A 14,828-nucleotide genomic window follows, 5' to 3' on the forward strand; every position below is an offset into this window, starting at 1 on the left:
CTCTGTGACCCCCTCCAGTCCCTGACACCTTCCTTTCTCTGTAACCCCCTCCAGTTCCCTTCACCCCTTCCTGTCTCTGTAACACCTCACGTCCTCTATACCCCACTCTGTCTCTGTATCCCCTTTAGTCCCCAACACCCCTCCACATCTCTCTAACCACCTTCGGTCCCCTACACCCGTCCCAGTCTCTGTAACCTCCTCCGGTCCCCCACACCCCTCCCTGTGTCTGTAACCCCCTCCCGTCTCTATACCCCTCCTTGTCCCTGTAACCTCCTCCGGTCCCTCCAATCCTTCCTGTCTCTGTAACCCCCCCCTCCCCAGTCCCTTACACCCCTCCCTGTCTCTGTAACCCCCTCCCGTCCCTACACCCCATCCTGTCCCTGTAACCCCTTCCGGTGCCCTACACCCCTCCCTGGCTCTGTAGTGACCTCTTCCAGTCCCTGACACCTCCTTCCTTCCTCTGTAACCACCTCCTCCAGTCCCCCCAATCCTTCCTGTCTCTGTAGCCCCCACCCCACAGTCCCCTACACCCTTCCCTGTCTCTGTAACCCTCTCTGGTCCCCTGCACCCCTCTGACAATAATCCTTGTTCGATGTAAATGGCATCCATTGTTGTGGGATGTGAGTGTCAGGGGGAGGTTTGTCCTACTTGGGATGTGCCAGGATGAAGGTCGTCTGTCTCCCAGCAGCAGTGATCTGTCAATGATTGACAAGCTGAAGGGTTTTAATGGGGTCAGGGGTTGGGGGACGATGTGGTCAAGTCAGAGCCAGTACAATGGCAAGATCTGTCGCTCTGCTTGCTCTCCAGCTGCTGCTGCTCCTTGCCTTCTCCGATGGCAGGCTGAGGAAGGGTGGGTGGCGAGCCGACGTTGTCCACCGTCCCCTCTTCTCTCCTCTCCCTCTCTGTTTCTCCTCTCCCTCCATTTCCCTCCCCTCTTCCTCTCCATCCCTCCTAATCCCTCCCCTCTCCCTCTCCATCCCCCTCTCCCTCCATTCCCCTCCCCTCTCTCTCTCCATCCCCCTCTCCCTCCATTCCCCTCCCCTCTCTCTCTCTCCATCATTCCTCGCCCTCCACTCCACTCCCCTCTCCCTTTCTGTCCCTCCTCTCCCTCCGCTCCCCTCACCTCTCCCTCCTCACTACTGTCCTCCCCTCCCTCTCTGTCCCTCCGCTCCCCTCACCTCTCCCTCCTCACTACTGTCCTCCCCCTCCCTCTCTGTTCCTCCTCTCCCTCCATTTCCCTCCCCTCCCTCCGTTCCCCTTCCCTCTGATCCCCTCCCCCTTCCCTCTGATCCCCTCCCCCTCCCTGCTCTCTTTCCTCCCTCTCCATCTCTGTTTCTCCTCTCCCTCTGTTTTCCTTCCCTTTCCCTCACTGTCCCTCCTCTCCCTCTATTCCCATTTCCCCTCCCCCTTCCTGCTCTTCCTTTTCTCCTCCATCTCTCCTCTTTCTTTTCATTCCTCCTCTCCCTCTGTTTTCCTCCCCTCTCCTTTTCTGTCTCTTCTCGCCTTCCATTCCCCTCCCCTTTACCTCTCCATCCCACGCTCCCTCAGTTCCCCTTCTCTCCCTCAACTCCCCTCCCCTCTCCCACTCTGCCCTTCCCCTCCCTCCATTCCACCTCTCCCTCTCTGTTGCCTCTTCTCCATCCGTCCCCTCCTCTCCCTCTGCTCTCCTCTTCCCTCTGTGTCCCTCCTCTTCCTCCGTTCACCCTCTCCCACCCCTCCCTTTCTGTCCCTCCTCTGCTTCTGTTCCACCCCTCCCTCTCCATCCCTCCTTTCCTTCCACTCCCCTTCTCCCTCTCTGTCCCTACTCTCCCTCTTTTCCCCCCTCCCTCTCTGACCTTCCTCTCCCACCTCATATGTGGCAGAGTAGAGTTTGGGTTGGGGGTTTTAGGGATGGGGGTTTGGGGAGGGGAGTTTGGGGTCGGATGAGGGTTTAGGAGGGGGGTTTGGGGAAGGGGGTTTGGGGATGGAGGTTTGGGGTTGGAGGGGGTTTGGGGATGGGGTTATGGGACAGGGGTTGGGGACAGGGAGTTTGGGGATGGAGGGGGTTGGGGATGGAGGGGGTTGGGGAAGGGGGTTTGGGGTTGGAGTGGGGTTTTGGAATGGAGGGGTGTTTGGGGATGGGGGTTAGGGGAGGGGTGTTTGGGGAGAGGGGTTTGGGGTCAGAGGAGGGTTGAGGGATGAGGGTTGGGGACAGAGGGGGTTTGGGGATGGGGGTTCAGGGTTGGAGGGGGTTTGGGGACAGGGGTTATGGGATGGGGGTTGGGGACAGGGAGTTTGGGGATGGAAGGGGGTTGGGACGGAGGGGGTTGGGGATGGAGGGGGTTGGGGCAGGGGTGTTTGGGGTTGGAGTGGGGTTTGGGAATGGAGGGGATGTTTAGAGGGAGGGGAGTTGGGGATGGAGGGGTTGGGGATGGTGGGTTTGGGTTTGGAGGGGGTTTGGGGATGGACATAGATTGGGGGATGGAGGGGGTTGGGGATGGAGGGTGTTGGGGCTGGAGTCGATTTGGGGACGGGGGTTTGGGAAGGGAGGGGATTGGAGAAGGTGGGGTTGGGCATGGAGTGCGGTTTGGGGAAGTGGGGTTGGGGATAGTGTGTGGTTTGGGGATGGTGGGGTTTGGGGATGAAATGGGTTTGGGAACGGAGGGGGGTGTTTGGGAATGGAAAGGGGTTTGGGGACAGAAGTGGGGTTGGGACGGAGGGTTTGGGGACGGAGGTTGTGGACGTAGGGGGTTTGGGGATGGGGGGTTGGGTACGGAGGTTTGGGGATGGGGGGTATTGGGCACCATAACGAGATGACTTCTTCCCCCATCCAGGATGTGATTGTTCTAATGAGGAGTGGGGCCCAGGGCACGGGTGGCGAGGACATGGGCGAAGTCATGACCGAGATCATGGGGTAGGTCAGTCTCCCTTTCCCCGGACCCTCCCCCTGGACCCTTCCCCCAGACCCTTCCTTCAGACTCTTTCTCCCGACCCCTCCCCCAGAACTCCCCTGGATGCTTCACGCTGGACACTTCCACCCGGAGCTTTCCCCTCGACTTCCCCTCAGACCCTCCCATCAGACTGTTCCCTGGACCCGTCCCACCTGGACCCGTCCCACCTGGACCCGTCCCACCTGGACCCGTCCCACCTGGACTCGTCCCACCTAGACTCTTCCTCTCAGACCTTTCCCCCAGACCCTTCCCCCATACCCCTCTCCTGGAACTCCCCGGACATTTCCCCCTGGAATCTTCCAACCAGACCTTTCCCTCTGAATCCTTCCTCCCAGACCCTTCTCCCGGATCCCGGATCCCGGACCCCTCCCCCCAGATCCTGGACCCTTCCCCCGGATCCTTCCACTGCTCCTCCCCACCCACCAGTGTATTTCTTGTAAACACCTCCTCATGATTTGATAACCTGTCCTGTAATTCAATAACTCTTCCCCCCTCATTACTGAATAATCTTTGCGATTCCATGACCCCACTCCTAATCCGACCAACTTCCTCGGAAAGCGGTGACCCTCTGAGATTGATCACCCTACAGTATGATCCCTGTTGGGATCTGATCCCCCTGTGATCTATGGCCCACCCCCTCCCGTGCCTGTCCCGGCTGACGGGGTGATAGAACGAGGCCCTGACTTTATACTCCATGTTGGATAGCCTCCGAGAGAGCGGCACGGTGACCATCGGCACATCGCCCAGGCCGCCTGTAACATCCAGCCGAACACCCACCTGGGGCATCACAACAGAAGCTCCGTCACCGGCAACATCTACCTTCGCAGAGAGGTGAGAGAGACGTGGTAGGGAGTGGGAGTGTGTGACGGGACGGAGGGAGGGAGCTTCACTCTATGTCCCACCCCGGGAATGTGTGACGGGACGGGGGAGAGGGGGCTTCACTCTATATCCCACCCTGGGAGCGTATGACGGGATGGGGGTAGAGGGAGCTTTACTCTGTGTCCCACCTTGGGAGTGTGCGACGTGACGGGGGGAAAACGGACTTCACTCTGAGTCCCAGCCCGGGAGTGTGTGACGGGACGGGGGGGAGAGGGGGCTTCACTCTATATCCCTCCCTGGGAGCGTATGACGGGACGGGGGGAAAAGGGACTTCACTCTAAGTCCCAGCCCGGGAGTGTGTGACGGGACGGGGGGGAGGGAGCTTCACTCAGGAATTAAGATGCGTTCGTTTCCAAAATGTTCCACAGAGAGGGAATGGCACTGAATTTCTCTTGGACCTGCACGGGTTTCCTGCCGGTGACAAGAAACAATGGATTCAGGTTCACGAGTTCGGAGACCTGACACAAGGTTGTGATTCACTGGGCAGCCATTTCAACCCTCAGCACACGAAGCATGGCAGGTTGGTCGGCTGGGCTCTGTGGGGGACGGAGGGTAACTGTCACCACTGACCCTGTTCTGATCGTCTGCCAGTCACCAAAACCCCCAGCCCTGCACTCAGTCTGCACAGAGGGGATCACCTCCCTCCCAATCCACACACCTCCTTCGCAGCCCCTCCAACCCGACCCCATCCCCTCCCCTTCACTTTCCCCTCTCTCCCTGAACGGACTTTGGGGGGTGGGGTCCCCACGTCAGAGGGTCCCTAACCCATGGACTGACTGTGGAGGGTGGGGCACCCATTGCGGAAGGTCCCGAATCTCTGGACTGACTGTGGGGGGTGGGGTCCCCACGATGGAGGGTGCAGGACCTCTGAACGGACTGTGGGGAGTGGCGTCCCCATACAGAGGGTCCCAGGTGCCCAGACTGTCCCCTACTCTTATTCCTTCCTCCTCTCAGCAGGCACACTGGGGACCTGGGGAACTTACGTCCCGATCCCAGTGGCAACGTCCAGCAGACCCTCACCCTTCCTCATCTCCACCTGCGCGGGGAGCACTCGGTGGTGGGACGCTCAATCGTGGTGAGTGGGGGGCAGGGGATGGGAGGGTAGAAAGGGGCGGGGAGAAGGGGGAGAGAGAGAGAGAGAGAGAGAGGGAAGAGGGGGAGAGAGGAGGGGGGGAGAGAGAGCAAGAGGGGAGTAATGGAAAGAGAAGTGGAGAGGGAGGGAGATAGAGAGGGGAGAGGGGGAGTGAGATGGGGAGTAGGGGAGAGAGGGGAAAAGGGAGAGAGCTATGGGATGAAAGAGGGGAGAGAGAGGGGAGAGGGGAGTGAGATGGGGAGTAGGGGGAGAGAGGGGAAAGGGGAGAGAGGTATGGGGTGAAAGGGGAGAGATACAAGGAAGTGGGGAATAAAAGGAGAGGGAGAGGTGAGGGAGAAGGGTGTTGGAGGGAGACAGGATGGCAAGAGGCGATGAGGAGGAAGGAGGGGGGTAGGGGTGAGGGGAGGAGAGAGGTTGATGGAAGAGGGAAGGAGAAGCAGAGGGGGTGTTGGAGTGGGAGGATGGTGAGGATGGAAGAGGGAAGGAGAAGCAGAGGGGGTGTTGGAGTGGGAGGATGGTGAGGGAGTAAGTAGGTTTTTTTTTAATTTTTATTTTTCACACTATAAACCATATTGACCAAGATACATACAGACATTTTTTTCTCTTGAATATATACAGTCATTTTTCTCCCCCTTTTTCTGCCCTCCCTTTCCTCCCTCCCTCACCCCCTTTCCTATTTATTTGAAGTTCAATCTAAAAGATACATTAAACCTGTTAAACAATGTTGTCACTTAATAAAAATAAACAAGAAATTTTACTGAGTCAGTTCTTTTCGTTGTCTTCTCCTTCTGTCATTTTAGGTGGTTGAAGTCCATGGTAGGATTTCTCTATTGTATTTCATGTATGGCTCCCATATTTGTTCGAATATTGTGATGTTATTTCTTAAATTATATGTTATTTTTTCTAATGGAATACATTTATTCATTTCTATATACCATTGTTGTATTCTCAAGTTATCTTCTAATTTCCAGGTTGACATAATACATTTTTTTGCTACAGCTAGGGCTATCATAACAAATCTTTTTTGTGCTCCATCCAAATCGAGTCCAAATTCTTTATTTCTTATATTACTTCGGAGGAAGATCTCTGGGTTTTTTGGAATATTGCTTTTTGTGATTTTATTTAATATCTGGTTTAGATCTTCCCAAAATTTTTTTACTTTCTCACATGTCCAAATTGCATGAATTGTTATTCCCGTTTCCTTTTTACAGCGAAAACATCTGTCTGATACTGTTGGGTCCCATTTATTTAACTTTTGAGGTGTGATGTATAGCCTGTGTATCCAGTTATATTGTATCATGCGTAACCTCGTGTTTATTGTATTTCTCATAGTTCCGGAGCATAGCTTTTCCCATGTTTCATTCTTTATCTTTATGTTTAGATCTTGTTCCCATTTTTGTTTAGGTTTACCGTTTGTTTCCTCGTTCTCCTTTTCTTGCAGTTTGATGTACATGTTTGTTATAAATTTTTAAATTATCATTGTGTCTGTAATCACATATTTAAAATTGCTTCCTTCTGGTAACCTCAGACTGTTTCCCAATTTGTTCTTCAAGTAGGTTTTCAGTTGGTGGTATGCAAACATTGTATCGTGAGTTATATTTATCCTTCATTTGTTCAAAGGATAATAATTTATTTCCCGAAAAAACAATTTTCTATTCTTTTGATCCCTTTTCTCTCCCATTCTCTGAAGGAAAGGTTATCTCATCACCACCTTCCCTTCTTATCCATTTCTGCTTTCTTTTTTTGAACACATTATAAGACAACATTTCTAAAACATAAAATATTTCCACTATTCTCATATCTAAAATTCCTTTAACCCCAATAGTCCCTCCCCTTTCTGAGTTGCTCTTTGTCCCTTGTTGGGCAACCACATCTCCCCTCTCCATTTGCATTTGTGAATCCGCTCGCAAGCGTCAACTGATTTCGCAGTGACTGTTATTCTTCCCCACCCAGCTCCCCCCAGAAAAGATTTTAATCTTCATATATAACAAAGGTCACTCTCTTAATTCCCTCCTTACTTCCTTTCTTCCCTTTCTTTCCCTTCTTAGTTCTTACTTATACTCTATTTTTTATATATATATATAGTTTGTTGTCATTTTTGTTCTTGTTACATCTCTTCATCTCTTTGTCTGTTTTGTAGTTGTTCTGCAAATTTTTGTGCTTTTTCTGGATCCGAGAATAGTTTGCTTTGCTGCCCCGGGATAACTATTTTAAGTACCGCTGGGTATTTTAACATAAATTTATAACCTTTTTTCTATAGGGTCGTTTTTGCTGCATTAAACTCCTTCCTCTTCTTCAGGAGTTCAAAACTTATATCTGGATAGAAAAAATTTTTTTGACCCTTGTATTCTGGTTTTTTGTCTTCTCTTATTTTTTTCATTGCCTTCTTCAGTATATTTTCTCTTGAAAATAGAGGGAATAGAGGGAATAAGGAGGGAATTAAAAGAGTGACCTTTGTTACATATGAAAATTGAAATCGTTTCCGGGGGGGCTGGGTGGGGAGGAGTTACAGTCACTGCAAAAATCAGTTGACGTTTGCGAGTGAATTCGCAAGTCCAAATGGAGAGGGGAGATGTGGTTGCCCAACAAGGGATAAAAGGCAACTCAGGAGAGCGAGGGGAGAATAGGGATAAAGAAGTTTTAAATAGGAGAATAAGGAAAATGTTTGATGTTTTAGAAATGTTGTCTTATAAAGTGTTCAAAACAAGAAAGCAGAAATGGATAAGAAGGAAAGGTAATGATGGAGAAACGGAAAGGGAAGATAAACAAAGTATGAAATGGCTACACTGAACTATATGACTATATAACGGAATACATAACCAAATCAAAAGGAAGAAACTGCTAAATTTACTGAAAAAAGAAAAAATTGATATAGCATTTGTGCAAGAAACACATTTAACTGAATTGGAGCACAAGAAATTAAAGAGAGATTGGTTAGGACATGTAACAGCAGCGTCGTATAATTCAAAAGCAAGAGGAGTAGCTATATTAATCAGTAAAAATGTGCCAATTAAAATAGAAGAGGAAATAATAGATCCAGCAGGGAGATATGTAATGATAAAATGTCAGATATATTCGGAGTTTTGGAATCTACTCAATGTATATTCACCTAACGAAGAAGATCAAAAGTTTATGCAAGATATTTTTTTGAAGATAGCAGATACGCAAGGGAACATATTAATAGGAGGGGATTTCAACCTGAATTTGGATTCAAATATGGACAAAACTGGGGAAAAAATTAACAGAAAGAACAAAGTAAACAAATTTATAATTAAATCGATGGAAGAAATGCAACTTTTGGATATATGGAGGAAACAACACCCAAAGGAAAAGGAATATTCATATTATTCGGGTAGACATAAAACATACTCAAGAATAGACCTATTTTTCTTATCAGCTCGTATGCAAGATAGAGTAAGAAAAACAGAATATAAAGCTAGAATATTATCGGACCATTCACCCTTGATATTGACAATAGAGTTAGAGGACATCCCTCCAAGAATGTATAGATGGAGATTAAACTCCATGCTACTTAAAAGGCAGGATTTTAGAGAATTAATTGAAAGACAAATTAAAATGTATTTTGAAATAAATACGGACTCAGTGAAAGATAAGTTTATACTATGGGATGCAATGAAAGCATTCATTAGAGGGCAAATAATAAGTTATGTAACCAAGATGAAGAAGGACTATAATCAGGAAACAGAGCAGTTGGAAAGGGAATATAGAAAAATAATTAGCAATGAAGAAAGATACAACTAAAAGAAGAGAATTGGCAGATAAAAAAATAAAATATGAAACACTACAAACATATAAGGTGGAGAAGAACATAATGAAGACAAAACAGAAATATTATGAATTAGGGGAAAAAATGCACAAAATTCTAGCATTTTAAGACAGAACAAGCTAAGAAAATGGTATTGTCATCAAGGAAAAAAGACAAACAAATCACATATAATCCAACGGAGATTAATGAAAACTTCAGAGAATTCTATGAACAATTATACCAAACTGAAAATGAAGGGAAAGAAGACAAAACAGATGAATTTTTAACTAAAATTGAACTACCAAAATTACAAATAGAGGAACAAAATAAATTAATAGAACCATTTGAAATAGTAGAAATACAAGAGATAATTTAAAAAATTACCAAATAATAAAACACCAGGAGAGGATGGATTCCCAATAGAATTCTATAAAACATTTAAAGATTTATTAATTCCTTCCCTCCTGGAAGTAATCAACCAGATTGATAAAACACAAAGCTTACCAGATTCATGTAAAACAGCAATAATTACAGTAATACTAAAGCAAGGGAAAGATCCACTCGCACCAGCATCATATAGACAATATCATTACTTAACACGGATTATAAGATAATAGCTAAACTATTAGCAAACAGATTAGCAGAGTATGTACCTAAAATGGTAAATCTAGACCAAACTGGATTTATTAAAAAAAGATGCACAACAGACAATATTTGTAAATTTATTAACTTAATTCATGCAGTAGAAGGGAGTAAAGTGCCAACAGTAGCAGTTGCTTTAGACGCAGAGAAGGCCTTTGACAGAGTAGAATGGAATTATTTATTCAAAGTATTGCAAAAATTCAGTTTACCAGAGAAGTATATTAATTGGATTAAAGCATTATATAAGGGGCCATTGGCGAAAGTGACAGTAAATGGATATATATCAAAGCAATTTAACTTAAACAGGTCAACATGGCAGGGATGCCCACTATCACCCTTATTGTTCACGTTAGCTATAGAACCACTAGCAGAATTGATAAGAACAGAAAATAATATAAAAGGGATAAAAATAAAAGACAGGGAATATAAAATCAGTTTATTTGCAGATGATGTTATAGTATACTTAACAGAACCAGAACTATCAATAAAAGAATTATATAAGAAATTGAAGGAATATGGAGAAGTGTCGGGTTACAAGATTAACGTAAATAAAAGTGAAGCAATGCCAATGAATAATGCGGATTTCTCAAAATTTAAGAAGGAATCACCATTCAGATGGCAAATGCAAGCAATAAGATACTAGGTATACAAATAAATAAAAATCTCGGCCATCTATATAAACTCAATTATTATCCACTAATGAAAAAAATTACAGGGCGATTTAGAGCATTGGAAAGATTTACCATTAACACTAATAGGAAGGATAAACTGCATTAAAATGAACATTTTCCCAAGGATATTATACCTATTTCAGGCATTGCCAATACACTTGACAGAGTAATTCTTCAAGGAGTTAATGAAAATAATAAGGAAATTTTTATGGAAAGGGGGGAAACTGAGGATAGCACTAGATAAATTAACAGAATGGAATAAGCAAGGAGGCTTACAACTGCCAAACTTTAAAAATTATTATAGAGCCGCACAATTAAGATACCTATCAGATTTTTACCAAACAAGGGAAAAGCCAGATTGGACTAGATTAGAACTAGATAAAATAGGGGAGAAGATAGATACCTGAACACATATTATATAAATGGGATGAAAAATTGGTACAACATAGGAGTTCTCCAGTATTACATCATCTACTCAATATTTGGAAGAAGATTCATGTAGAAAGGAATAAAACAAATTACCAACTACCAAAACTAATATTGACGCAAAATCAGTTACTCCCTTTTACAATAGATAACCTTTCCTTTCAAGAATGGGATAAAAAAGGCATCAAAAGAATAGAAAATTGTTTTTCAGGAAATAGATTATTATCCTTTGAACAAATGAAAGATAAATACAATATAACTCAAGATACAGTGCTGGCATATTACCAATTGAGATCCTACTTGAAGGACAAATTAGGAAGCAGTCTGAGGTTACCAGAGGGAAGTAACTTTGAATATGTGATTACAGATACAATGATAATCAAAAGATTTATAACAAATATGTTTATTAAAGTGCAAGTAAAGGAGAAGGAGGAAACAAATGGTGAAACTAAACAAAAATGGGAACAGAATTTAAATATAAAGATAAAAAAGGAAACATGGGAGAAGTTATGTTCTGAAACGATGAGAAATACAATAAATACGAGGTTACGTATGGTACAATATAATTGGATACACAGGCTATACATTACACCTCAAAAGTTAAATAAATGGGACCCAACAGTATCTGACAGATGTTTTCGTTGTAAAAAAGAAATGGGAACAACAATTCATGCAATCTGGACATGTGAGAAAGTAGAAAAATTTTGGGAAGTTCTAAACCAGATATTAAATAAAATCACAGAAAACCCAGAGATCTTCCTCCTAAGTAACATAAAAAAACAAAGAATTTGGAATTGATTTGGATGGTGCACAAAAAAGATTTGTTAAGATAGCTCTAGCCGTAGCAAAAAAATGTATTATGTCAACCTGGAAATTGGAAGATAATTTGAAAATACAACAATGGTATATAGAAATGAATAAATGTATTCCATTAGAAAAAATAACATATAGTTTAAGAAATAATATTGAATATTTTAATAAATATGGGAGCCTTACATGAAACACAATAGAGAAAACCTACCGGGGACATTCATTACCTAAATTAACGAAAGGAGAAGGAAAGGAAAATAATTGACTCAGTGGAATTTCTTGTTTATTTTTATTGAATGACAACATTGTTTGACTGGTTTAATGTATCTTAGATTTTGTACTTTAAATGGATGCGGGGGGAGGTAGGGAGGGTGGGATGGGAGGAGGGAGGTGGGAGAAAATGACACTGTATATATCTGAAAAGGAAAATGTATGTATCATGGTCAATGTGGTTTATGGTGTGAAAAATAAAAAATTTAAAAAAAAATCTATTCATTTTTTCTTCTGTACTTTTTATTCTTCTTTTTATTTCACTGAATTCTTGTGACTGCCATTCTTTTACTGTTTCCATATATTCTTTAAAAAATAATATATCCATGTACTTGCCCTTCCCTTCATCTTCCATTTCTCTGTGTTCTCCCTCCTCTTCTTCCGAGTCCACTCCAGGATCTGTGTCCTTTACCTCTGTCTCTTCTGGTTTTCTTGTTGGGTTGTTTATTTTATTTTGTTGGGTATTTTTGTTCTTCTTATTTTTATTAAAAGTGTCTTGATGTTGGTCTTCTTCCTCTGGGTTGGTCATCTGTTGTTTCTTTGATTTCCTAGTTTTATTCTCTTCCTTCTTGTTCCCGTTATTTTCTATGTTTTCCTGTTGAGAGTCTTGCTGTTGTGTTATACTTGTCTGTTTCGGCTGTGGAGATTTACTCTTCAGCTGGATCCCCTCCCGTTGGTGTTGTTTTTGTCTTGTGCATCACGCATGCGTGAGGATTCACGCATGCACAGTTGCGCACTTTTGTTTGGCTCCGTGAGCCATCTTTGTAGTCCTGAGTTCGGGGTTTCCACTGACCTCAGGGAGCGGGCTTGTCTCTCCATGATGGGCTTCCTCGTACCGGTAAGGCCTTCACCTTCCTCTTCCGACGTCCTTCCTTCTTCTTTTCTTCCCGTTGTTTTTGGTTTTTCTTTCTTTGCTGACATTTTCTCCACTCTTTCACTTTCAATTTGTTATGGTTTCTGTGTTAGTGACTTTGTTTTTACTCTACCTTTTTTTTACTTTTCTGGAGAGGGCTGGAATTCCCCTACCGGCCACTACTCCATCACATGACTCGTCAGGGAGTGAGTGGGTTGAGAGATGGGGAGGGGTGTAGGGGAGCAGAGGGGGTTACAGTGACACAGAGGGGTGTAGAGGACCGGAGGGGATTACAGAGACAGGGTGGGGTGTAGGGGACTGGAGGAGGTTACAGAGACAGGGAGGGGTGTAGGGGACCGGAGGGGGTTACAGCGACAGGGAGAGGTGTAGGGGACTGGAGGAGGTTACAGAGACATGGAGGGGTGTAGGGGACCGGAGCCAGTTAAAGAGACAGGAAGGGGTGTAGGGGACCAGAGGGGATTACAGAGACGGGGAGGGATGTAGGGGACTGGAGAGGGTTACAGTGACAGGGAGGAGTGTAGTGGACCAGATGAGGTTACAGTGACAGAGAGGGGTGCAGGGGACTGGAGGGGGTTACAGATACAGGGAGGGGTGTAGTGGACCAGAGGGCGTTACAGTGACAGGAGGAGTGTAGGGGACTGGAGTGGATTACTGTGACAGGGAGGGGTTTTGATGAGGACAAAATTCAGGATGGGAGGGCCCTGTGTGGGAGGGATCTGTGGGTTAGGCTTGTGCTGGGGCCCTGATATTCCTACCTCTGACCTCCTTTCTCTCTCTTCCCCCCCCCCCCCCACAGATTCATGAGACTGAGGACAACCAGGGCCTGAGGGAGGAACATGGAAGCTCGGTGCATGGGAATGCAGGCCACAGGATCGCCTGCTGTGTCATCGGGGTGTCCGATGGCAGGGCCTGGTCTGCGAGCAATAGGCAGAAGTGATGAGGCCAGGCCTGGTTGGGAAAGGGGTGATCTGTGCTCTGGGGTGGGGTGGAGGGGTTGGTTGGCTGTGGGATGGTGAGGCCTGGTTGCTATGAGCAGGGTGACCAGTGGGTTAGGTGCAGGGAATCCCACAGGGTACAGTATGCAGGGTGAAAGCCTCAGGCTTTGGATCCTGGATACTGTTAGGTCTGCTTTGTTCATGAATGAGTGAGACAAACACCAGACTGAGTCGAAATCAGGGTTCTTTGTTCTTTATTACCGGATTGTAACACTTGCGACTAACAATGTTAGTCGGAGAATGCATTCTGCCGTTATCAGCAAAATGATGATTTTTTATACCCTTGGATACGTGCTTAGAACATCATCATATCATTACTTGTCCAATGACTAAAACTGTTGCTATCCTTTCCCTGCTAGCTTCCTGCCTCTCAATCCATCAATGTCTCTCTTATCTTGTAAGTACAAGGATGCATTCACATCTTGTTACAGCCCTGCACAGGGTAACTCCTTACACATTCCCATCTCATGATGTTTTACCTAACAGGAGTACAAGGACACCTCCCCTTCTTGTTACAGCCCTGCACAGGGTAACTCCTTACACATTCCCATCTCATGATGTTTTACCTTACAATACCCAGACCTGATTCCGGATCCCAGGCCCAATCCCAGATCACCCTGATCCCAAAATCCCAGGCCTATTCCTGAGTTAGCAGGTCCAATCCCATATCTCCAGTTCCAATCCCGGATCCTCAGGCCTGATCCTGGGTCCCCAGGTCCAATCCCAGATCCTAGGCTTTCCTCCCCATTGCTGGCTGAGGAAGGGGGTGATGGAGATTGGTGAAGGGGATCTGTGAGAGGTATGAGGTCTGTGACGGATGGGCATCTGACCATGGGTGACGAGACAGGCCATGCACCCTCCATGATTGAGCTCCTTGAGTCCCACCACTATCTCCCTTTGCCACCTTCATGTCCCTGTGCTCACCCAGAATCCCTTGTTCCTAAGTCAAGTCAAGTTTATTGTCATCTGATTGTCTACGTACGACCCGACAAAGCAGCATCCCCAGTCCTTGGAGCAAAACACACAGATTTCAGGTTTATTGTCAGAGAACATACATGACATCACATCCAACCCTGATTCCTTTTTCCTGTGGGCGCGGCAGAATCACCACTAATTGGCAGTGCAAAAAATAAACTCTACACAGCGTAAACATGTAAAAAAATAAAGAAACGTGAACAAATTGCCAAACAGAGAGAGAAAAATCAGTAAAGTGCACATCCTTAAAGTAGTCTCTGATTGAGTTTGTCATTGAAAAGTCTGATGTTGGGGGGTGGGGGGGGGGTAGCAGCTGCTCCTGAACCTGGTGGGTGTGAGACTTGTGGCCCCTCCACCTCTCTCCTGATGGCATCAGCAAGAACAGAGCATGCGCCGGGTGGTGTGAGTCCTTGATGATCGCTGCTGGTCTCCGACAGCAGCGTTCCCTGTAGATGTTCTCAACGGTGGGGAGGGCTTTGCCTGTGATGTCCTGGGCT

The 14,828-nt window shown here is 45.9% G+C and overlaps 1 protein-coding gene across 2 annotated transcripts; it reads left to right on the forward strand.

The window, feature by feature from the left end:
• The first annotated feature begins 733 nt into the window (after positions 1 to 733).
• LOC138758219 (uncharacterized) lies at positions 734 to 14,581 on the forward strand. Of its 2 annotated transcripts, none has more exons than XM_069926831.1 (6): positions 734 to 850; positions 2,814 to 2,893; positions 3,636 to 3,761; positions 4,178 to 4,329; positions 4,764 to 4,884; positions 13,158 to 14,581. In XM_069926831.1, exons 1-6 carry the CDS (start codon positions 775 to 777, stop codon positions 13,296 to 13,298), a joined length of 696 nt encoding a protein of 231 aa, XP_069782932.1. In that variant the 5' UTR covers positions 734 to 774; the 3' UTR covers positions 13,299 to 14,581. The 2 variants fall into 2 exon arrangements, with proteins under 2 accessions (XP_069782932.1, XP_069782933.1); XM_069926832.1 differs by having other exon boundaries at positions 4,767 to 4,884.
• Positions 14,582 to 14,828: the final 247 nt, after the last annotated feature.

This window comes from Narcine bancroftii, chromosome 3, assembly GCF_036971445.1.
Source record: "Narcine bancroftii isolate sNarBan1 chromosome 3, sNarBan1.hap1, whole genome shotgun sequence".
Taxonomy (NCBI): domain Eukaryota; kingdom Metazoa; phylum Chordata; class Chondrichthyes; order Torpediniformes; family Narcinidae; genus Narcine; species Narcine bancroftii.

What these genes read in the sequence shown, in the direction of transcription:
- LOC138758219 (XM_069926831.1), top strand. Translation starts at nt 775, where the DNA reads ATGGCAAGATCTGTCGCTCTGCTTGCTCTCCAGCTGCTGCTGCTCCTT. An exon ending in CGATGGCAGGCTGAGGAAGG is followed by an intron (nt 851 to 2,813) that starts GTGGGTGGCGAG and finishes TCCCCCATCCAG; the next exon opens with GATGTGATTGTTCTAATGAG. An exon ending in GTCATGACCGAGATCATGGG is followed by an intron (nt 2,894 to 3,635) that starts GTAGGTCAGTCT and finishes CATGTTGGATAG; the next exon opens with CCTCCGAGAGAGCGGCACGG.